Source organism: Protopterus annectens, chromosome 11.part0 (assembly GCF_019279795.1).
Source record: "Protopterus annectens isolate FY-2018-M chromosome 11.part0, PAN1.0, whole genome shotgun sequence".
Lineage (NCBI taxonomy): Eukaryota > Metazoa > Chordata > Ceratodontiformes > Protopteridae > Protopterus > Protopterus annectens.
The window spans coordinates 516,416,587-516,441,000 of record NC_056745.1 but is presented as its reverse complement, the minus strand read 5'-3'; the positions used below and the strand labels follow the sequence as shown (position 1 = coordinate 516,441,000).

Below are 24,414 nucleotides of genomic sequence, written 5' to 3'. Positions count from 1 at the left end.
AATGATGCTCCAGGAGCCCCTATTTATTTACCCCAGCAAAGAATTGTGAGGTGTGTGGGTGGAGATGTTACACGAGGTGGCCATGACTGCATGAATCTGGCTGGCGGCCACTGCTTGCATGATGTCTGGTACCAGTGAAACAGTGCAGACTAAAGTTTTATTTATTTATTTATAACACCAGTAAGTAAAATTAAAGTTTCTTAAGATCTTTAATAGTTTTTATTTTTTTGGGGGGTGGGGTTAATGCAGGCAAAGGAGCTAATACGGTGTGCCTTCATCGTTCGGACATGTCTGTCAAATTAAATTGCAATGCAGAGAAAATTGACTAGCTGTGAGAGAACCACAGAAAGCTATTTTCTGAAAGAAAAGAAAATGCTGTGTAAAGTATAATAAACTCCACTATGAAAATAAAGTTGAGAAGGTAGTTGACGTTTAGGTACCTTTTCAATTTAGTTTTCAGCAGTGAAATTAAGCTGTGCTTGTGAACATAGTCAGGCTGCCAGATGACACTCTGTAATGTACAAAGATAGTTACCGCCTCAGAGAGCATGTGGATGTAACCTTGGATACGCCATGTGATGGTACTTGGGAGTTAGAGTGAACATGCAAAGCGTGAACAGTCAGAAGTATGAAACTCTGGCAGTGGTTAACTGCAATCCTCAGTGACTCAACAGAAAAATAAAATCATGAGAGGGAGGTCAGAAAATTTGCAAATGCATGGACAGTTGAGAGGCACATTAACAGTAATTGCAAACCATCACTGCAGTAAGGGATAAAGATGTCCTTCCATATCACTGCTGCAGTATTCGTAACAATAGTGATACCCTGCCAAGGGCAGCCCAATGTCCGGCCAGTATACCAAAGCCTTTTGATTGTAAAGGGTACGCCATACATCACATGTATGCTCCCCAAGCACAGCATAGGGCATAAGTGACATCTGGATGTACCATCCTCAGAACAACTTTGACGTCATTCTGAATGCCTTCTTCGATCATTGGTCTGAACACTTGTTCGTTTGCTGGTTTCTGCTGCTTTCAGATAAGTGCCCCTTTGGGGGTTTTGGTTTTATTATCTTATGTTTGCCTTATTTCTAATTGTTGGATTTCATGTCATCCAGAAGGGGGGAAATGTCAGTGTTGGAGACAGATTCCCCATAAAGATCATCACTAGCTGTGTTTGTTCTGTTTAGGTGCTTCCCACGACCATACGTTCTGTGAGATTTGTCAGTCCTTTGTCCCCAAGACATTGCAGAGTCTGCTTTCTTCCCTTGTGATTTACGTAGAGAACCAATAGCTTAAATTGTTGGCTGAGGATACCATAGAAGGATCTTCCCAGACAGAGGGCCAGCCATCTGCGCAGAAAAAGGCCAAAAAGTTTGGTATGATTCTTCGGCTGTACCGCCTCCACTGGATGGCTCTCTTGGGGCTGGTGAAAGCCTAGTGGAACATCCAGTTACTTTCTGGGATTCCTCTGCCGCGATTGTTTGAGGCCGGCGTGGACCTGATGCTGCACACGTCCATGGAGGTTTTGCAGAAATCTGCCTCTGATGTACAGGGGGAATTACTGAAGGGTCTAGGGATGTTCCTCAGATTTTGGTAAGAGAAGATGTTCCGACTACCATTGAGTGCAGTGAGGGGTCAGAGGCTCCAAAATATTTTAACGCTGACGTCCCATTCAAAAAGAAACAAAAAAAAAAGAATTCACCTGCTGCAAAAGATCTTTGGAGTGAATGGCAAAACTTCACTCAAGGCCTGTTTAATGCCCTTATGGCTCTCAAGCTTCCACAGGGTTTTCTTTTTCTGCCCCCCTCCCCCGGTCTTCTTTCCATCTTAAGAGACTCTGGGAGCAGGAATCCTCTGAAGAGGATGTTGCTGATTCTGACGAAGTGTCTTTGACACATTCCTTCAGATTCCTTTGCCACTTTACTATGGTTCTGAGGGAGAAGAGTTTATTGGTCCTGGCTCTCTTTTTGAGGATATTTCCTTTTATACTGTTTCCAGAATGATGGAATTTTTCAAATGGGACTGTGCTCAGGTGTCTGGTGTTCAGAAGAGATACTATGAGCTTCTAAAAATGGAGTCTCCTAAACTCTCTGCTGTTCCTCCTGTTCTTGCAGCCTTGCAGGATGCCTATTCCATACTTTTCAGGCTCCTGAATCCCAACCCCCTGCTCCCAAAAAACTGATTGGTATTTGTAAAGTGTCTGAGAACTGCAAGTTTCTTTATAAGCATCCATTTGCTGAGCCCTCTCTCTGTGGTGTCTGTGGCTTCTAATAAGCCTTCGACTAAATTGCTGCCATCTGATACGAATAGCAGAACCATGGAGAGACCAGGTAATAAGGAGTATACTTTGGCTACCCTGGCCTTTACAACTGTTAACTATTGGGCACTCATGACTAGGTATGTTTTGTCTCCTCTCTCAGGCCTGTCAGGCTATTTCTGATCTTCCTGATTCTGATGGGAAGGCCTCTGCTCTTGCTTTGTTTGGGGCATCCTCCCAAGTAGTTTGCTATTCCATTAAATGCAGCAGTAATGCAGCTGATGCAAAAGCAGCAGCCCTAGATGAAGTATCTGTTTTGCGGAGGTATTCCTGGCTCAGACTTCAGCCTTTGCTTGATGATATCAAGGTTAAACTAATGGGTGGTCCTTTGGATAAATAAGCATTTGTTTGGTGCTGCTGCTGCAAAGTTATTTAAGATCCTGCAAGAAAAGGGCAAGGCTTTACAGGAGATGAAGCATATTTTTATTTCCCCTGTGCCCAAGTTTAAGGAATTATCCTAATAAGCCTGCCTTTGTTCGTAGATGGTCTCTCCTCCCCCTAAAGGTAAAAAGGGCATTAGAAAGGCTCCTCCTGCTAAGGCTAGCCAAGCTCCTCCTACTCAGCCTTCTTTTCCTGACAAACCAGGTGCTGTGTGACTATTCTCTTCTTCTCTGTCACATTCCACTTTCTCTGCATCTTTCCCTGTCCCTTGCTATTTGGGTAAAGGTCACACAAGACTCCTGGGTTCTTTCCATAATTCACCAGGGTTATTACATGGTTTGATAACTTTTCCCCATTTTTGGGCATTCCTCAGCTTTCCAGAGGTGCTTCAGGGCCTGTTGGCTAAAGGAACAATTCAAGAAGTTTCAGCTCCTCAAAAGAGGGAAGGGGTTTTACTCCAGAATGTCCTTAATCCCCAGGAAAGAAGGCACCTGGGGGCCCATTCTAGATCTTTCTCAGCTGAACACCTTTTTTGAAGCTCCCTTCCCTTTGGATGCTATCCTGTCAAACATAGTTTCCTCTGCTACTTCCTCAGGCTTTTCTAGTTTCCCTGGATCTCAAGGATGCTTATGCACACATTCCTATTCATCTCCCTTTCGGGAAGTTTTTACATTTCTCTGTTGCTTCGTGGCATTTTCAGTGCTCTGCTTCACCCTTTGGCACCTGTGCTGCCCCAGTGGTCTTCACGAAATGTCTCGCTCCTGTGATTGTTTTCTGCAGACTAAGGGGGATGCAAGTGTTTCCCTACCCGGGATGACTTAAGTGCTCCTCTCAAGAGATCTTAGTTCAGCATCTACACTTTACTATTTCTGTCATGCAAAGCCTGAAGTTTAGAGAAACTTTTCAGAAGCCGTTCCTGTCTCCTTCTCAGGGTCATATTTTTCTGGGTTGCAGGATCCAGACTGTTCCAATGCTGGCATTCCTGCCTCCTCCCAAGCCCTTAAATCCAATTGCTTTCTTTCATTCCCTTCTTTCTCTGGCTTCAGTCACAGCTAGAGAACTTCTGAGGATTCTGGGTTACATGGCTTCCAACACCCTACCCTCACCTCTTATCTGTACATCCCTATGGCACTAACACACAAATCTATACTCTCAAACATCCTACTCTTGACTACAACTCTTACTTCCCTTATTATACCATACACTCTAACCTTCTTCGAACATTCTTCTCTTCCTGAACAACTCCACCACTACCACCAAACTCTGCCATCTTCTTTCTTCAACCCTCTCAGCCACAGTAATGTAACCTCCACCTCTAGCTATATATTACCAAAATATCATAGAGCTACCCATCTTACTTGCTCCCTTATGAAAAAACATCAAACAATTATGACAAATTCCTTAACTTTGTAGAATATCCTCATCTACACCCTCTATTAGATGGTGATATTCACCCAAACCCAGGTCCTATTATTGATAATGCCAATAACCTACAAAACCAAACTGTGCCTGTTATCACTACCTTATCTAAATCTCCTAACACCCTCCTCATAGCTCGCCTTAACATTCTTAGCATAAACAACAAAATAACCCACCTACATGCACTCTTAGATGTTCACTCATTTGACATTCTCTGTATTGGAGACATGGCTAAAGCCCTCAACCCTGGACCAGGAGATTACCCCTCCTGGTTACAACATCCTAAGATGTGACCGTAAAACCAAAAAAGGTGGAGGTATAGCAATGCTGTACAAATCTAAACTCCAAGTATCACCCTTCAATGTACTCCTACCTCCAGACAACAATTCAGAAACCCTTGCTGCCAAACTTCAAATCAATAACTCCAAATCAATCTATCTAATTTGCGCACATCTCCTCCCTGGAAATAATACAAATACTCTTGAAAATATACTTATTTACCTCTCTACCCATCTACCTCAGGAGACCATAGTATTTAGGTGACTTTAATATAGACTGGGTTGCCTGCAGTTCCCCTAATCCCACTAACCACATAAATCTCTATGGATTCTCACAAATTATAACCACTCCAACTAGAATCCATAAGCCAAGCAGTAAAGCAACCATCCTAGACTGGATACTTAACAACCACCTTGATACCTATAAATCCGGAACCCTTCCTGAAGATATCAGTGATCACATGCTAACCTACAATCTGAAGTAGCCACTTCATTTGTTCTGCAACCTGTGCGTCTCGGATCCAACCTCGGATCTGACCGGCAGCTTTCCAAGCTTCAAGATCCGAGCTCCTAGCTCCTCCCCTCTACCCATAATCCCCTGTCACCACCACACTACCTCAGATCGTTTTTGCCGCGGCTTGATCACAAGCAACTTGAGAAGAGCTCCTGAGCTTTAGTAGCAGGGAAGTGATTTTTTCTTAAATTTCGACTAATTAAAAAGTATATGTGTTAAGAGAGAGTTTCTCTGCCCTTTTTTATTTTCGGGATTGGCGCTTTGGTGTTTAATTAACCCTCCCCTAGGTGTTTGGGCGTGTGAGTGCGTGTGTTAGTAAAATGGCCGAAGGCCATAAGGCTTTTTTTTCTAAGTGCACTGGGTGTGGCCATAAGCTTTCCCCAGCTGATGGCCACACTCAGTGCGTTATATGCCTGGGGGTTTCCCATTTGTCTTCAGACTGCCAGGTTTGTGCAGGCTTCAACCCCCGGGCTGTGAGGGACAGGAGGAACAGGCTTATTCTGGCGGGATTGCTTCCCCCGGAGGAGGCCTCTTCCTCCTCTCCCTCTAAGGTGCAGGCTGCCCAGGTAGCTTCGCCACCCTTAACTCCCTCGACTCAGGCTGGGACTCGACCCCCCCCCCCCCACTGTTGCCTTGAGTACGAGGGAAGTTCAGTCTTCTCCTTCTAGGGAAAAGCACAGGGAGAAACACCGACATAAGAGGCGAACCGAGCCTCACCCCTCGGCTCCGCCATCGAAGACTGCTAAATCGCCCCCGAGGGTGTCCGGATCTTCTCCTTCTCGATTCCGATCCCCTTGCTTCTCGCCAGAGCCGGAGGAGGAGCTCCGATCACCCTTGAGGTCGTCGAGGTGGCCTTCCAGGACCGCCTCTACGACCTCCTCTAGATCTACTAGGTCTCTCTCCGACGCCAATATGGACAGGATGATGCGTCTGTTTCTGCAGACCTAAATGCAGATGGGGGGTGCTCTTGCCTCACCCCCACAGGGGGGGAGTGCAGCTTCAATATTAGCCCCGATTTCTCCTTCTTCATCCCGGATCCGGGTTTTGGAGTCTTTGGATCCAGTCCCTTTCGGAGCCGGGGTTTTGTTGGCGCTGGTGGCCCAAGCCTTCTCGACGTTGACCATACCCTCGAGCATCTCGGATCCGAGATCTCGGGGCCGTGGGCCGGGCGTCGGATCCGTGGAAGCGGGTGCCTCTTCGTCGCCTCCTATGTCGGAGAGCACCTCCCTCTCGGATCCGACGGCTTCGGCTCTGACCCCGATCCCTATCTCGTAGCCAAGGAGACTGCTCTCGGGGCCGGAAGAGAGTAGTTCTCCCTCGGCGTTCGAGGTAGTGGAGAGGGTACCGTCGAGGTCTTCCAGGTCCCCGACCCGGGCTTTGGATCCTTCCGCTCTCTCACTGCATACGGGTCTACCTTCCATCATCCTTCCATCGGGACAGCCTGCTCAGACCCTCCAGTTGGTTCCCTCGGAGGAACAAGAGGCCGTTGACGAGCCCTGATCTGATAGTCCCGCAGAAGAGGTGCCTCGTAAACGGACGTGTAAAAGGAGGCACATGGACTCCCCCGAGTCCGTCACAACAGATATGGACTTAGAGGAAAGGGAAGGTTCCCCAAGGTCACCCCCCGAGGATATCTCCTTCGGAGACATCATGGAAATGTTGCTTATTGGGGGGGGGTGGTCTGCCCAAAAACCTTCCTCGGATGAGTCCGTATTCCTGGAGGCGTTTGAAGCGGGCCCATCTACCTCCTGGGTGTCCCCATCGGCAGATCCCCTGGTAAACCTCCTGACTACCAGGGCTTTGAAGGAGCCCGACACCGTGGAGCCAATCCCATGCCGGCCGGATAAAATCCTTAGCCCCCCCCCTTCAGATAGACAGGCTTGGGCTAAAGGGTCTCCAGTTGATGCCATGTTGGTGGCTGCTGCCACTAAGAGAGAACTCTCCCAGGAGAGCTCCACGGTCCACCCGCCGGACAAGGAGTCCCAGGCGCTGGACCATATAGGGAAGCGGACCTTTGCTTCAGCAACCTTCTCTGTGAGGGCGCTGAATTATATGGCGCATGTCATCGGGCTGCAACGGGATTTGATTAAGGAATACACTGCAGCTCCACCAGAGTCCATGTCTGTCGAGGACAAGACCGTGTTCTCGACTCGTATGGCCACTCTAAGTCCATCTCAAATACGTCCATGCGGCTACTGTCTTATGATACGGAGGGAGCTGCAAGGGCCAGCGGGGCAGGTGTTGTCTTGTGACGCCACGCCTGGCTCCGCCTTTGTAATTTCGCAGAACCTTTCAAGGCGTCCTTCGCGAACGCACCCTTCGGCTTTTCGCTTTTTGGCAAGACCGTCCGCGATACACTAGTCCAAAGCGAGAATGATGGGAAGACGCTGTCTGCCATCGGAGTCCGCTTCTCGAGCCCCCAACGTTCCTTCTCAAGGAATCAGAGTGGGCAAAAGAAGCTATGGTTCCGTAAGTCTCAGCACTCCTATCCAGCTTCGGACTCTGCGCCCTCCAGAGGCAGAGGGGGGCAGGGTGGACGCCGGCCCAGAGGCAGAGGGGGACCACGTAACTTCGGGTCTAGGGAGCCTTTCTCCGAGAGACCGCGCAGCAGCCCTGAGGGCTTACCCGACTGTCCAGCTCTGGAGGCAGTCGGGGGGCGTTTAACGAAGCACCTGTCAATGTGGGAGTCCATCACGAAAGATCGATGGGTGCTCCGGATTATATCCAGAGGCTACAACATTCCCTTCCTATTTTGTCCTCCCTCAGGTGGTCGCCTCCCCGATGTCCCACCCAATCAAAGAGAGGCGACAGAGAGATTTCAAATTTGTTAGAAAAAAGAGCCATCCAGCGGGTCCCCCCAGACCAATCCGGATCGGGCTACTACTCAAGGTTCTTTTTGGTGCCAAAAAAGACGGGGGACCTCAGGCCCATTCTAGACTTGTCCACTCTGAACATGTTTGTCCCCAAAGAAAAGTTCCAGATGGTCACTCTACAATCTATTCTCCCCTTAATGCAGGAGAACGACTGGATGTGCTCGATAGACCTCAAGAACGCGTACTACCACATTCTAATGGACAGACGGTCCAGGAGGTTCCTCCGCTTCCGGCTAGGGGCCAGTCATTACCAGTTCAGAGTCCTTCCGTTCGGACTCACCTCAGCCCCCAGGGTGTTCACCAAAGTCATGGCAATGGTTGGGGCCCACCTGAGGCTGCAGGGCATAAGGGTCTTTCCGTACCTAGACGACTGGCTCCTCTCAGCAACCAACAGGCATCAACTTTGTATGGCGAGGGACTATGTTCTGTCTCTTGCCGACAATTTGGGCATTTCAGTCAACATACCGAAGTCTTTTCTTCAACTTGTGCAAGTATTAGATTTCATAGGAGCCAGACTAGACTCTCGATCTTCTCGGGCCTTCTTGACTTCGGACAGGCTGTACAGCCTCTCACTTTAAGTTTTGGCTCTTCTTCGCACGAAAGCTCCGCCAGCGGAGTTAGTCCTGAGAGCACTAGGCTCAATGGCAGCGGCTATCGGCCTCTCTCTCCATGCTCTCCTAAGGATGCGTATATTACAGTTGGACACTCCAAGTTCAATGGTTACTGATGCACCATCCATTGAATACTCCCATCCCCCTGAGCAGGGTTTGCAGGGAATCCCTCCTTTGGTAGCTTCACTCCCCAGAACTCAGGCAAGGGAGACCTTTTGTGCTTCCCCCTCCCCAGGCCACGTTAACCACAGATGCTTCTCGCCTGGGGGGGGGGGCATTGTTTGGGCAGAACCGTCCAAGGTACGTGGACCTTGTCGGAGACCGCCTTGCACATAAATGTTCTGGAGATGAGGGCGGTGCTTCTAGCGTTGCAGGCTCTCCAAGACCTTCTACCTCTAGGAACGATTGCAATACAGACAGACAATATGTCAGTGGTCTGGTATATAAACAAACAAGGGGGAACCAGATCCTACCCTCTTTGTCGAGAAGCCATGAGAGTTTGGGAATAGGCGATATCCACCAACTGCTTTCTGAAAGCAACGCACATTCCGGGACGATCCAACATCCTGGCGGACAAATTGAGTCGAGTAATTCTCAGTCCTTGCGAATGGTCTCTCAGTCCGAAAGTTGCGAAGGAGATTTTCCACAAGTGGAGTTGGCCTCGCTGCGATCTCTTTGCTACTCCCCAAAACACAAAATGCAGCGAGTTCTTTGCAGTTCTTCCCCCAGAAGGGGAGAGCCCCAGAGACTATCTGATTCATGCCTGGCCTCCCGGTCTACTCTATGCTTATCCCCTGCTTCCGCTCATGGTGAAGTTCATTCAGAAAGCCACATTGTTGGGGAGCAAAATTATCCTCATAGCCCCATTCTGCCTCGTCAAATCTGGTTTCCATACCTGCGGTCTCAGTCTCTCCTCCCCTTTAATCCTGGATCCCATTCCAGATCTGATCTCGCACCGAGCAGGGTACCCAACACCGAACCTGGTAAACCTCAAGCTTGCGGCTTGGTTGATCCAGTTCCACTAATGGCTAGGACTCCCGGCATCTCGGCACCAGTGAAAACTATTCTGGTAGTGGCTCATAAACCGTCCACCAGGAAAATCTATAATAGCAAGTGGAAACGATTTTCTATCTGGGCTAACAGCCAGGGCCTCAACCCTTTTACTGTTCCGATTCCTACAGTCTTGGATTTTTTGTCCATGATATTTCAACAAGGGGCCAGTGCATCAACGGTGAAAGTACAGTTGGCAGCAATATCCCATTTTCATGTGGGAGATGGGTTAGGGTGCTTAGCATCTACAAAATTGTGTAAGATATTCTTGCATGGCGTTTTTCTTCTCAAGCCACCTGTGAAATCCCTGACTCCCCCTTGGGACTTAACCTTTGTTCTGCAAGCCTTAACGAAACCTCCTTTTGAGCCTACAGCTTCTGTACTCTTAAATTTCTGTCCTGGAAAACAGCATTCTTGGTAGCCATAATTTCTACTAAAAGGGTTTCAGAGCTCCAAGCTTTGTGTATGAAACCTCCCTACCTTAATTTTTCACAATGACAGTGTCTCTCAGGACTAACCCATCCTTTTTACCAAAAGTGGCATCTGTGGCAAATATCAATCAGACTATCAATCTGCCAGTGTTTTTCAAGAATTTTCAAAATAAAGGAGAATACATGTTGCATACACTAGATGTACATAGACAGTTGCGTTTTTACCTGCACAGGACCAAAGACGTTCGTAAGGCTGATCAACTGTTCTTGTCCTTTGCTCCTCCAACCATAGAGAAACCTATCTCCAAAGTGACACTGGCTAATTGGATTTGTCAATGTATTTCTCGGGCTTACAAGGCATCGGGCAAAACAACTCTATTAAAAATTTGTGCACATTCCACACGGTCCATCGCAACTTCTGCAGCCTTCTGTTCCAGGATGCCATTAGACGACATATGTTCAGCAGCCACCTGGATTTCTTTTCATACGTTTATTTCTCATTATAAGCTGGACATGATATCTAGAAGCAGGGTGTCCTTTGGCTCCGCGGTGCTTCGGAATATTCTTCCATAGGCCACCCAGGTTCTTTGTTTAGGTAGCTGGGGACTCTGTCCCACAGGTTGCAGAACAAATGAAGTAGCTACTTCAGATTTAGAAGTTATGTACTCACCATAACGTTCCATCTGAGTAGGTACTTCATTTGTCTGCAACCATCCCCCCCTGCCATCCCCCTAACCTGTATCGGGTTTCTAGAATCATATCGGATTCTTTGAGAATAACTGAACCTGTTTTTATTGTACAGGTTTATCAGGTGATGCAGCAAAACCGATCTGAGGTAGTGTGGTGGTGACAGGGGATTATGGGTAGAGGGGAGGAGCTAGGAGCTCGGATCTTGAAGCTTGGAAAGCTGCCGGTTGGATCCGAGGTCGGATCCGCGACCCACAGGTTGCAGACAAATGAAGTACCTACTCAGATGGAACGTTATGGTGAGTACATAACTTCTAATTATAAAACCGAGTTCATATCCCAACTAGTAACAACTTTAAAACCTCACGCTCCAAAAAGTGTTTTAATCCAGACAACTTCCGAAATGAACTGAAAGCATGTGACTGGTCACCAGTGTCTCGTCTTCAACCTGATGAAGCAGTGACCTTTTTAACACTAAATTTCTTCAAATGTTAGACTTCCACGCCCCCTATCGCCCTTCACGTATTAAAACCAAAATTGCCCCCTGGCTCATAAAACAAACTAGGCGAAACATCCTCCTTAGAAATAAAATCTGGGCAAAATGGAGAGCCTCCAAATGTCCATCAGATCACCTTTACTTTAAACAGTTAAGAAATGCCACCAAGAAAGCTATTCTTAGAGACAGAGTATTTCATTCATCTCCAACAAACCCATCCACAAAAATACTGGTCAAGTATAAACAAACTTCTTCAGCCAGGACACTCAACTCCTGCCTCAGCAGGATTAAACCATAATAACTCCAACCAGATTCCCGACACCTTTAATGCCTACTTTACTGAAGCCATTCAAACCCTAGCCAATACTCTGCCACCTATGACCACTTGCCCATTAAATTCCACTAGGACTCCTTCTCCCACCTTTCAAATAAAACCTGTACCTACATCCCTAATCTGTAATCTCCTTCAAACACTAAAACCTTGCACCCCATCTGCTGACTGCCAGCTAAATACCTGCAAATTGCTGCAAAAGCCATAGCCTACCCCATCTCCATCCTTATCAATAGAACTATTTTAGAAAGCAAAATTCCTGCCATATGGAAAGTATCCCACATCATCCCATTACATTAAGGTGGGTCATCTACTGAACTCACCAACTTTCGGCCTATTGCCTTACTCTCTCCAATAGCCAAGATAATGGAAAAATGCATTCACAGACAACTACTTGACCACCTCCTCCAAAATAACCTACTTGCCAACTCCCAACATGGCTTCAGGTCATTCCATAGCACAACCACTGCCCTGTTGTCCTTTTCTGACTCAGTAAACAAAAATCGTAACAATAACACTTTCTCCTCTGCACTGTTTATTGACCTTTCAAAAGCCTTTGATATGGTAAACCACAATATACTTGTAGACATACTAAAAGCCCAATCACTTGACCCACAAGCATTACAATTGTTTAAGTTCTACCTGGAAAACAAACAACAAACAGTACTTTGGGATAACCATCTTTCTACATCCCTCCCAGTGAATATTGGAGTACCCCAAGGCTCCATCTTGGGACCCCTACTCTTTTTTCCTTATTTATTAACGATCTTCATACCCAAATTCCTCAAGCCACCTGCATAAAATATGCAGATGACTCCATTTGTTCAGCCAAGACTATAGCCTCTCTCCAATCCCTCACTCAAACTGTATTCAACAGTGTTGAAAATTGGTTTACACAACACTGCCTCCTCCTGAACCCCAAAAAATCAAAATTACTGCTCTTTGCTCCAACTCTAAAATCACCTCAACTGTACTTCACAATTACCTCAAACTATGGTACAAACATATAACCCCTGACACAACAACCCGTCTACTAGGAGTAACAATTGATAACAACCTTAGCTATGATGACCACATAAGTTCTACAATAAAGTCTGTTACCAAAAAACTAGGCACCCTTTACAGAATCAAACCCTTCCTCACCCCATCAGCCAGAATGACTATTGTCCAGACTCATCTAATCTCTACCCTGTTCTATGCTTCTGCGATATACACCAATGTATCTAAGAACAACCTCACCAAACTTTCCACCAGTTATAATAATATAGCCAGATTTGCCACTGGTACCCCATTTAGAACTCATCACTGTCTCAACCTTAAACAACTGGGATGGCTAGAACTGTAAAATCAACTTCTCTGTCAACAACTAGTTATCACCCAAAAGATCCTTTATCACTCTAACAATACCTATCCTCACTAATCTGATCACACCATACAAAAATCTTGAAACACTACGCTCAGCAAACAAGCTCCTTGTTGCCACTACTAAGTCAAAAATCAAAGCTGGGGACTCACTTTTCTCCAGCACAGTAGGTAAAAACTGGAACCAGCTTCCTACTGAACTATCCACCCTTACTTCTTTCCAGTTTAAAAAACATCTTAAAGAACATCTTAAATCTCACTGGCTTTGTCCATGCTCTAACCCTGACTGACATCTTATTCCCCTTCTTGCTCTCTCTACACTTCTCTTCCATACTATTTGTTTGATGCTTACTTTGTAATCTAAAAAAAAAAAAAAAATTATATACATTATTGTCTTTGTTTATCTCTCTGTTATTGATATTAACTTCAACTTACTAAATGAATTATTACTGTTTTTGTTCTTGCCAACACAGACAATGTACTGTAACTTGACTATTTACTAAATACTGTATTCTTTGTCACTGCTAGTGCTTGGAGCTTTTCTCCCCGGGCCTGTACTGAAAATGGACATATATCCAGTTAGACTAGCCCAGTCAACAAATGTAAAATAAATAATAATAAATATTCTGATGCGCCATCTAGCCAAGCTCCACATGAGACTGCTTCAGTGGTTCCTAAAGTCAGTTTGGCTTCAACATTCTCATCCTTCAGATTTTCTAGTCCCTCTACTTCCTTGCCTCAAGCTAGAATTTCAGCGTTCAATTCATCAGTTGTCCCGCAACCCAGGCCTATCTTTTCAACCTCCACTCCCCTCTCAAGAACTTTTCACAGAAGCCTTGGACATGAGATGTGGGGCCTCCTTTGGCCCTCTGAAGGTGCAGTGCCTGTGGTCCCTTTGACAAAAGAAAGACCACATCGGTGTCTGAGATGAAGGCTCTTCTGCTGGCTTTTCAGGCTTTGCAATCTCTCTCTCTCTTCCAGGACCACTCAAAATTCTTACAGACAGTACCACAGTGATGTGTGGTGTGCCAACAAGCAATGGGGGGGGGGGGGGGCAAGGCCTTATCTCCTATGCAGATTAGCCCTTCAGATTTGGGATCTGGCTATCCTGCATCAGGTGACCCTTCAGGCAGTTTACATTCCCTCAGATCAGAGCACAGTGGCAGATCCTGTGAGCAGGTCTATAACATTATTCCACAAGTTGATGCTTCACAGGGATATGTTACTGGACATTGTCCAACAGTGAGGTACTCTTCGAGTAGATCTATTTGCTTCCCCTCTGAACAGACAACTTCCTGTGTTTTGTGCAGTGCCGTCTGGCCTAGAAGGTAGACACCCTCTCTTTTTTTCTTGGAAGGGGATGTTTCTTTACGCCTTCCCTCTCCTTCCTCTCATTCCGAAAGTCCTGTTCAAGATTGTTACCAAAATCTCACTGGTGACTCCCTTTTGGCCCAGACACTGTCCCTCTTCTTTTGCATCTTACAAAGGGCAATCATCTCAAGTTACCTTGTCGCACAAGACAAGGGGTCTGTCATCCATTCCCACCTGTCCACTCTTCAACTGATGTTGTGAGTTAGAGAGTTTTAATCCCCTACAGACACCCCCCCCCCCACCGAGGACATGCTTCAGGTCCTGCAGGAGGTCCCTGTTGGAGGAATGGAATATTGCATCGTAATAGCATGCATCCCATATATGTATACTCTATTGTCATTAAGGGGCAGTTGAGAATGTCCAGGTTACATACTGATCTTGTACATTTTGACTGGGCTATGGATGATTTATATAAGGGTCTGTGATGTAGAGGTCATTCGAAAAAGGACTTTGATAAATTTTTGAGTACTTTTAATGTTGGACCTGAGGCATTTCCTTATTTTTCCTCTGACAGGAGGGTACCTAAACATAAGCGATGTTTTGATAATAGTAATAGGTTTGTTCTTACTTATTCTAGTGATGTCACAGGAATATGTGATATTAGAAAATATTGACCTCCTGTTACGGTTGATGCTAATATTAAAAATTGTAGGTGACAAACCCAATTTTTTTTTATTTAGGAAGAATACTTCTTTATAAACATTGCTGCTATATAGATCAAGTAATATTGATATAAGAAATAGGTTATCAGATAAATTTGGTACTTTTTCTTTTAACGATTCTAGTGTGTGTAATTTTATTTCAAAAAAGAAATGTTTTGCTCATCCTGTTACTAGTAAGGTATTTCAGTAGGTTTTATGCTGATTGTGCTTGCTATAACCTGATTTATCTTGTGACTTGTAATAGCTGTACTAGTTTTTATGTTGGAAAAACTGTTCGTTCCTTTAGGGAGTGTATTTTAGAATATACTGACTGTATGCGCAAATTTGATGCATCTAATTCACTTGCCAAGCATGTTACTGAATTTAAGGTCACAGTTTGTTTTAGAGCACTGCAGAGGGTTTCTAGCAGTGCATGTTTAGGTGATTTTAATAATAATGTAGAGTTACTAGAAATTAGATAATTTATAGCATTACAAGAGCACAGGGAACCAGGGTTAACGCATCTGTCTCTTTAAAACCTGCATTAAAACTCGTAGTTTAATTCACTAATTAGTAGCTCAGTTTTATTGGTTGCCTTTTAATTGGTGATTTATTGTTTCTTATTTATGCTTATATTTCTTATCTGTATCTATGGTCTGATGAAGCAGTGTGTTCCGCATAAGTTCTTGCTGTATTATTAAAGTTTTTTATTTTATTTCCTCTGCTGTGTTTGGTTTGTACTACATTTTTAAATTGTTTACTTAGAATTTTTCATTAGTACTGCCTTTGGCCCAGAGGTTTGGTTTGTTTGTATACCCATATGAAGCAGGACTGCCATCATAGTTTGCCTCTTCATAATTTTCTCACAGAGGCCAGTAAACATGTACTAAAAACATTAGGAAATCAAAATAGTAAATTGTTTTGCTGTTCTCTTGGCATACACACGACTTTTACACTCAAGAATATAATGCAGCAAAACTCTGAATAGTACATAGCAAATGTAAACCATGATATAACCTACAGAAATGATTATTTCAAATGTTGCATTGATCTCCTACAGCATGTGGCTTATACCAAAGCTTTAAGAATGGTTTTAAAATAATCTTTGAAAAATCATACTTTTATCTGTAACATGACATTTCTTGCATCAGTGACAAGAGAGACTTGTATGTGTTTCAAACTTGTATAACATTGCTGTGTCCCGGGTTACACAGCAATGCTTTTTTTTTTTTTTTTTTTTTTTTTTTTTTAACAATTGCAATTTTTAAGTCTAATCAATAATTTGAAGTGTCGGAATAACACTACTGGTCCTTTGACTTAAGATATGCACATGTTTTGACTTTACCATTATTCCAAACTGCAGGGAGAATCCCCTCACCACAAACTCATTCATACTCTGAACACATGCCAATTCAATTACGTTACTTTTACACAGAAGAAAGCAAGAGAACTGTCCCCTCAGCCAGGACATTCTAAGATAGGCATACACTTTTCGGCATTACTAAGGGAGAAGGTAGAAATTTTAAATGACAGCAGGGTTGCTCTAACAGATGCAGCAGCATTATAACTGCAAATTCAGTTCTTTCAGGGTTGCTGTGACAGATGCAGCAGCATTATTACTGCAAATTCCGTTCTTTTTAAAATGTGTAACTATGACATTTTAACCTAATGGCATTTAAAACTCAGGACATTTAAAAGTGCATACTGCACAAATTGCACTTTATTCATTCCTGATATCCACAATACTACATGTAGTAGCACAGGATTTATACATATATATTTAATTTATACATTCATTTGAACACTGGCTGAATCAGCTAGCTAACACCTGCTAGCCATATATTTAGTACCTTTAATCTAGGCTTAACCTGGCTTACTTTACATATGTAATATCACCTTTTTTATGTTTTTTTTATCTACATTTCTCTCAGAGCAAAACACTGTTTACTCAAGAAGAACAATTGCACTGTACCAGTGCCCCCACATAGACCTCCCCACGCTCCAGATTTCCTGTTGTGGAAATCACATATAAAAAAAAAACACTCTTGACATTATAAAAAAGCACATGGCACTTTTTTTGTAATAACCAACAGTAATTCTATTTTCCGATAGGGAAGCATTATTACAGAGCTGTCATGCTTGTCAGTTTAAAAGAACACACCCGATGTAAATCTTTATTCATTCCTTACGGTTAGGACTTTGGTTCCATCCTTGGAACTGACATGGCCGTTACCAGGCTCGCATCAGCCATAAATTCTCATCTAAGACCCACACGTGATGCTCCTCTCATAGTCTCTTCAGATCTCATTTGCCACGTTCCTCGTCAGACGTGCCAAGCTTTCTCTCTCAAGCTAAGTGTAGCGTTTTTGTGATTTATGTATATCATTACCTCCTCTAGTCAGTTTTCCCTAAATATCATCTTTTCGTCTGTAAATGTATATACTTTCTTTCTAAAACCTACCCTCTACCTTCAGTAGCTCGTTTTATGCCATCATTGGTACTGTCCCTTTCCCTTACCTTTGGCAGGCCCTTTCTTACCACTTCAGTATTTCTTAGTACCCTTGTTGGTACACCTCCTTTATCTGTTTAAAAAAAAAAAAAAAAAAAAAAAACCCTCTTCTTTAACCTTGCTGTTGTTGTTTTGGTTGGCTAAATTGTAGTTTAGGACTATAGTGTTATGTCTGATAAAGTAAAACTGGGATTTAAACTGTGTGATAAGTGCGGGCGTAAGATGCTCAACACAGACTGGCACACCCGGGTGTTGACCACATCAGTGCATCTTGTGATATTTGTTCCAGTTTCAGCAATCGTACAATTGGCTGAGCGTAAGAACAAGCTGATTCTGAAGGGTATGATGAAAACTCACTTCTCTGAGGCTCTTTCTGGGATAGAGGTCTCCCCACTTCTTAAGCATAAGAACCGTGAAGAGAAATGGAGTCACTGTGTTCCAACATCCCCATCCTTCTCGGAACCGCGTCGACACGGGCTTCTCCCATGCCTTCGGCACAGACTACTTCGGCACCAGGCTCCTTGTCTTCTCCCTTGGTGCCACCCTTTATTTTGACTCCAACCACTGTGCCAGCTTGGGCACCATCCTCCTTGGTGCCGACCTTGGTTTTGTCGCAGGCTCCAACTACTGTACCTGCATCTGCACCATCTCCGGCAATGGTGCCGATGTCTCATACGGCCGCACTGATATTGCCACAGTCTGTTCCGAAGGTCGAACGCCTTCCCAGAACCAGATATTCTCCTACTTATGATCCCTTTTTGGGACACCAGTTTAGTTCATTTCTTGAGAGACCTGAATCTCCTTAGGCAGCTTCCTTCGGATTCACTTCAGAAGCTCGAAATACTGAAATCTCGAATTTCAGTATCTCGAGCCCAAGAAGTTGAATCCACAAAACAACGAAAGCTAAAAACGCAAAATTCAAAACCTCGAATACCGGAAGTTTTGAATTTCGTGGTTTTACTAACACACACACCATCCAACACACACGCACACACCATCCACCACACACGCACACACCATCCACCACACACGCTCACACCATCCACCACACACGCTCACACCATCCACCCACACGCACACACCATCCACCATACACATACACATACACACACACCATCCACCACACACACACACACACACACACACACACACACACACACACACACACACACACACACACACCACACACACACACACACACCATCCACCACACACACACACACACACACCATCCACCACACACACACACACACACCACCCACCACACACACACACACACCACCCACCACACACACACACACACCATCCACCACACACACACCATCCACCACACACACACACACACACACACACACACACCCTCCACCACACACACACACACACCCTCCACCACACACACACACACCCTCCACCACACACACACACACACCCTCCACCACACACACACACACACACTCCACCACACACACACACACACACCCTCCACCACACACACACACACACACCCTCCACCACACACACACACACACCCTCCACCACACACACACACACACACACACCCTCCACCACACACACACACACACACCATCCACCACACACACACACACACACCATCCACCACACACAATCACTCTACTACATGAAAGCAGGGGGTCAAGTCCCCCTGCACCCCACACCCCTCCTACTTAAATATTCTCACTGCGAGGTTGCACTACATACGAACGCACACAAAACACCACCACACAAGCTACTTACTCGTCGCGTGCACACATCACAGCAACAAAACACAGTGACACACACACCAGCCCCGACTCTAACCCCTTAACACACACACACTTTCCTGAATACATGACCATAGCGGAACTTGAGAAGCATGAAATTCAAAACTTCAGGTATTTGAGGTTTTCAATTTTGCTCTTCTAAACTTTTGCTATTATGTGAACAATACAATGAATACCTTGCATAACTGTGGCCTATTTTCTTTAGCAGCAGACGTTCATGCTATGCAGAAGTGGGACTTTCAGAAGTGAAGCAGAAATGGGTAGTAGGGCTGCTGCTATCTTTGATCACCTTTAATGTACTACTTGTAGAAAATTTCCATGTGACTACTATAAATTAAATGTATGACTCTTGCTGATGCATCTTTTTTTATTATTAATTTGTAATGCATTCTAGATACTTTTAAGAAAGCATTGCGTTAATAATTTTTTTTATTTTTTGTTTTGGCCCATACAGCATCTGTAAAATTATTCCCTGAATTTCTGATGATGTTTCTGAAGCTTTCTTCAACTTCCCTTTTTGACTTGGTGGATGAGTATGAGAATGCGTGTCGAAACCAGGTATGTACTTTGTCAACTTGTAGTAATTGTCTAGATTTTTAAGGGCATGATTGTTAGTTTAACTAAAATGTTTCAATTATGATACGTTTTATGAATGTGTAGACTGCATTTTAATATGTTACATGCCTGGCTGTCTAAATTGTAAACTGAATTTGAGTGAATGTTTAAATTAAACTACTACATTGTAAAGTGTCTGAAAAATTGGCTTTCCTTTGTAATGGAAAATTTTCAGTAAAGCATGGGTTGTGGAATAAGACTATAGAATGCAGAGGACTGAGGTTTGAATTTAGGTGAGTAGCATTTGACTTTTGGAGGCAGCAAAGTAAAGTATCTGGAAAAATCTAATTTTAGATTGATGCACTCGTGATCAAAAATGATAAACAAGTTTGAAGAGGTGGCAGAGGCTGCAAATATGTTAAAACTGGAATTCAGTGATGTCCTCCTTTAGCTTGTTACAGTATTCCAAACCGATGGGTTTATCTTACCAAATAACCTGGGCATCTGGATAGGGTACCAAAGCCAAAACCTTCCGTAGAGCCATAAGTCTGATCAGGAGTATGGGTACATAAGTGAAGGGTACATAAGTGAACGTGCGAGCGCAACTCCTCACTGTCTCACTGCCAGTATGAATGCAGGTCTCTCACCACTCTCTCCATTCTGTGCATGATCTTTGGTACCGTTGGCCTTCAAGTGATTCAGATTAGTGTCCTATTAGGGAACCTTCCTTTATTTTCTCAACTGTATTGCTGTTTGTTGCCCTATTAGGTAGAAGGGGAAAGTGTGATTGTGGTGTGCAGATTAGCTGCAAGGATCTCCACTCCTAGTACCTTTTCTGTTTAGGTATGTAGAGCAGACTTATAAAATTTGTAGGATCTGTCAGTCAGTTGTACCAAAGACTCTAAGCACTCGACTTTCATCTCTTAACTCCTGTTTTGGAGACTTGGCTCCTTAAGCACCTCACCAGAGCAAACATGGTGGACTCTTCTGATGTCGTCCCCACTCAAAAAGAATTGTTTGAGGACAAGTCTTGATATCATGACTGCCTATTCTGACTTGTTCGTATGTGCAGAGATCTCAGAACCCACAGTACTCCAGACTTCTACTAAGGATACCCCGCCGGAGACCAGTAGGGTATCTGAGGTTCACACGTCTGAAGTGACTAAAGCTACTGAAAATGGTGAGAACGGAAAACCTCATTTAATTTCCAAAGGACCCAAAGTACTACTGCAGATCCTCAGAGAGGAAATTACTGGATTGCTTGTATAGAGGTTTGTCAATGCTTGGAGCCTCCTCGGTTAGTCATAGCAGGCAGAAAAAAGAAACAAAAAAATAAAAATGTTCCTTCCCTTAGACATGCAAAGAAAGGGAATGGATGGATTTTTCACAGGATTTTAAGGCCATACTGACACCCAGGCAACCACTCTTTGCAAGGCCTAGTACTACTACTAGTACTACTATTACTGCTGTATCTCCTCCCACTAGCAGTTCTTGCCTGATTATTGCTGATTTCTGTCTACACTTGATTTTGGATTGAAATTATTAATTTAAGGTATGTTACTTTTTTATATATATATATATATATATATATATATATATATATATATATATATATATATATATATATATATATATATATATTTCTTGTATTGTGTTTTTTTGTTTAGTTTTAAAGCAGAACTCCATCCAAAAGTCAAGTTTTTCTTTCCAAAAAGTTTTTTTGTTCCCTATAATCAGACTAAACACTTCACATACAGAAAAAAAAAACATAATAATTGTTTTTCCTGCATCTGTCTCAACTGTTAACATCGCAACAGCTGCTAAGTGTGGCAGCACAATAATTTAGTTAGGTCACCTATCCCAACAACAGATCTATTAAGAAAACAATGACATTTAAATGTGACTTAGTTACAAATTGCCAGAATCGCACCTCCGATAAATAGTGTAGCCTGGAGACTGAACAAAGTCAGGGCTTTTAAGCTTAGTTTTCAGACGCAAATGTCTTTCCCTGTAATAAAACTCGGTGCCACAAAAGTAAGAAAACAAATATGTTAATCTAGCTTCTTGCTTTCTGTCAGTGTATGAGTTTGCATTTTTTCTACACTGTAATTTCAGTGCACTGTAAGTGCATGCTTCTTCTGAAGTTTCTGAAGTTGGGGAAAGAAGATAACATCAAAGACTTGAATTCTAGCTACAGTATTTAAAACTGGGAATGCAACACAAACCATTTCAGTCCAAGTAACACCTATTTCTCACAACTGAACACTAAACTAAAGTTGTTACTTTGTGAAGAACAATTAACTGAGCTACATTTACAAGCCTGTTATTCAAACCTTCCTTAAACTGCTGCAACAAAGGTGGCCACTAATGAAAATCAAAGGAAGCAAAGTAATTAAAAATGTGGATTGATGCTGATGGTGAAAAGTAAACAGTCACAGCAATGTTGTCAACTGATGGGAGAGAAAACTGCAATAAATAAATCCCCTCATCTTAAGGATTTCTTTCTGTCCCTCGAACATGACATAAGAAAGGCGAAGCCATTGAATATAAAACAAAATAATACTAGGGATGGCAGCCTCCTTTGTATGTTTTTGGGGTATAACAAATTAGAAAACAACAGTAGCCATTTACTTTGATACAGAGGCATTACAATGCAGAAAAAGTCAAGATTTGCTGAAAAACATGTTTTTTGTGCAGTTGCCCTTTAAGAGTTTTGTTCTTTTTGGAGTTTTAAGAGATCTTGGTTAGGGTCAGTTGGAAAAGAATTGTTTTGCAGACAGTGAGTAACTTCCAGGTGTATTTACTTGGAGGAGCTAAGAAATAGCTTTCCTCATTTAACTACAGATATTTGGGGGCATATTTAGCTGTAGTGCTTCTTTGATTTGCTGATGTCCTTCAAGGATGCATCTGCAGTCCTAACATATGGGTTGTCCTGCCTCAGGCAGCCCTTCGGTCGGCCGGATTCCAAAGTCTGGGTCTGGTCTCGGCTGATGTCGTACTTCACCCAACGTCATAGCTGCTGTGAATTGGGTATAAAGGCATCAGCCGACGCCATTTTCCTCAGTCTTTCTTGCCGCGCGGTGCCCGAAGCAGAAGCTGTTCGCAAGTGCCGGTCGGTCAGATCCAGAGATTTCTACTACCGAAGACTTCTAAAAAGCTAAGTACCCCGTTGGGGACTCTTTCTTGCCTCAGCCGATGTCAGAAAAAGTAAATAATTGTTTAACTTGTGGGAAACAAATACCTCATAAGGATTTCCACTCTTACTGCCTTCCTTGCTTAGGCCCTGACCACGACATATCAGCTTGTCTAGCCTGTGCTTCCTTCAACCGACGGACACTTAGACGTCGGTCGGAGTTTGCAGAGGAGTTTTTTGGTCCCGCTTTTGCTTACAAAATGCCGTCGGAGAGCCCGACATCACAATTAGCTAAAAAGCGTAAGGAAAAGGACCGACACTCGCGGTCCGCGGTTTCGACCGAAACCACGGTTAAGCCAACCGCGAGTGTCTCTGTTTCGGCCGAAACAGAGTCCTCTGTTCTTCGGCCGAAAGCTTGCCTCCGATAGCCGAGGCCTCACACAGCATGGCTGAATCCGCTACTGAACTTACCCCTGCTGTAGCAGGCTCCCAGGATTTATCAGATACTATTCCTTTAGACATATCTACTCCTGCACGTGGAGCTGCTAGGCCCCCTGCATCTATGTCTATCAAGGCTTTTTCTAGGGCTAAAGCAGCTAAATCTTCTAAGGCCTTGCCTGCTAAAACCCCCTCACACAGGCCTTCCTCCAGTTCCCAAATGCTCAGCTGTGGGCATCTTTTAAGCACCAGTATCCTGAATAGGATTAGACGTCCTCCTAACTAAGACTGTCCTCCCAGAATTGACCTTTTTGGAAAATTGTACACCTGGGTTCCTGTCCTTCCCTAGCCTAAGAGGCCCTGTGGACATCTTTTAAGCACCAGTATCCTGAATAGGATTAGACGTCCTCCTAACTAAGACTGTCCTCCCAGAATTGACCTTTTTGGAAAGTATGTCCTATTCTTGTACTGATTAGCTTTACTCACCAGGACATATTTTTGCTCTCCTACCAGGTTAACCAGCAGCCCCCCCCCCTCTAGTTTGGCCTTTTGATCCCTTCTCTTTCCCTCCTCTATTTGCCTTTGTCCTTAAGAACCTCTCTCTCTACCCCGTCTCTTGTTCTTTATTCTTGGTAAACCCCCTGCTTGCTCTGTCTGATATCCTTTCCTGACCTGGCCACTAGGTGGCGCTCTTTATACCACGAATCCTACTATCATATTTTTCGGAGTATTCCACTACAATTCGTATTGTCCTTTCCAGCACTGCCACTTGCTATTCTCTCACGACTAACTCCTCTACCTTACCCAGTACTATTTCACCTACCCCCCACTTACCATACATTCTCCTCTAACTCTCTACTCTTGAGCTCACCCTTACCTTTACACCTGTTTCTCTCTTCTTGCCTGATTGTTTTCTGCAACTGGTCGTCTTAGTCTGACACCTGGATTTTCCTTTTTCCCTTTCTCACACTCTTGGTCCCCCTCTCCCTGTTTTACCTGATTACTTTGTGACTTTTCTTCTACTTGCCTGTTCCTTACCTTTCATCTACGGTGCTTACTCTTCTATTTGCCTGTTCCTTACCTTTCATCTACGGTGCTTACTCTTTTACTTGCCTTCCCTACCTTTCATCTACTGCGCTCCCCTCCTTCCAACTATCATCTCCCTCTCAGTATTATTCTCTCGATCTTATACCTGCCTATAGCTGTTACTCTACCACTTTTCCCTCCTCTCTCCA

At 44.1% G+C, this 24,414-nt stretch overlaps 1 protein-coding gene across 1 annotated transcript in view; it reads left to right on the top strand.

The window, feature by feature from the left end:
• The window catches only part of NUP107 (nucleoporin 107), a gene marked incomplete in the record, with an annotated part of 1,716,438 nt that overhangs the window by 107,481 nt on the left and 1,584,543 nt on the right, over window positions 1-24,414 (top strand). The window contains 1 exon segment of the mRNA XM_044088020.1: window positions 19,508-19,611. Coding sequence (XP_043943955.1) covers window positions 19,508-19,611 — 104 coding nt within the window.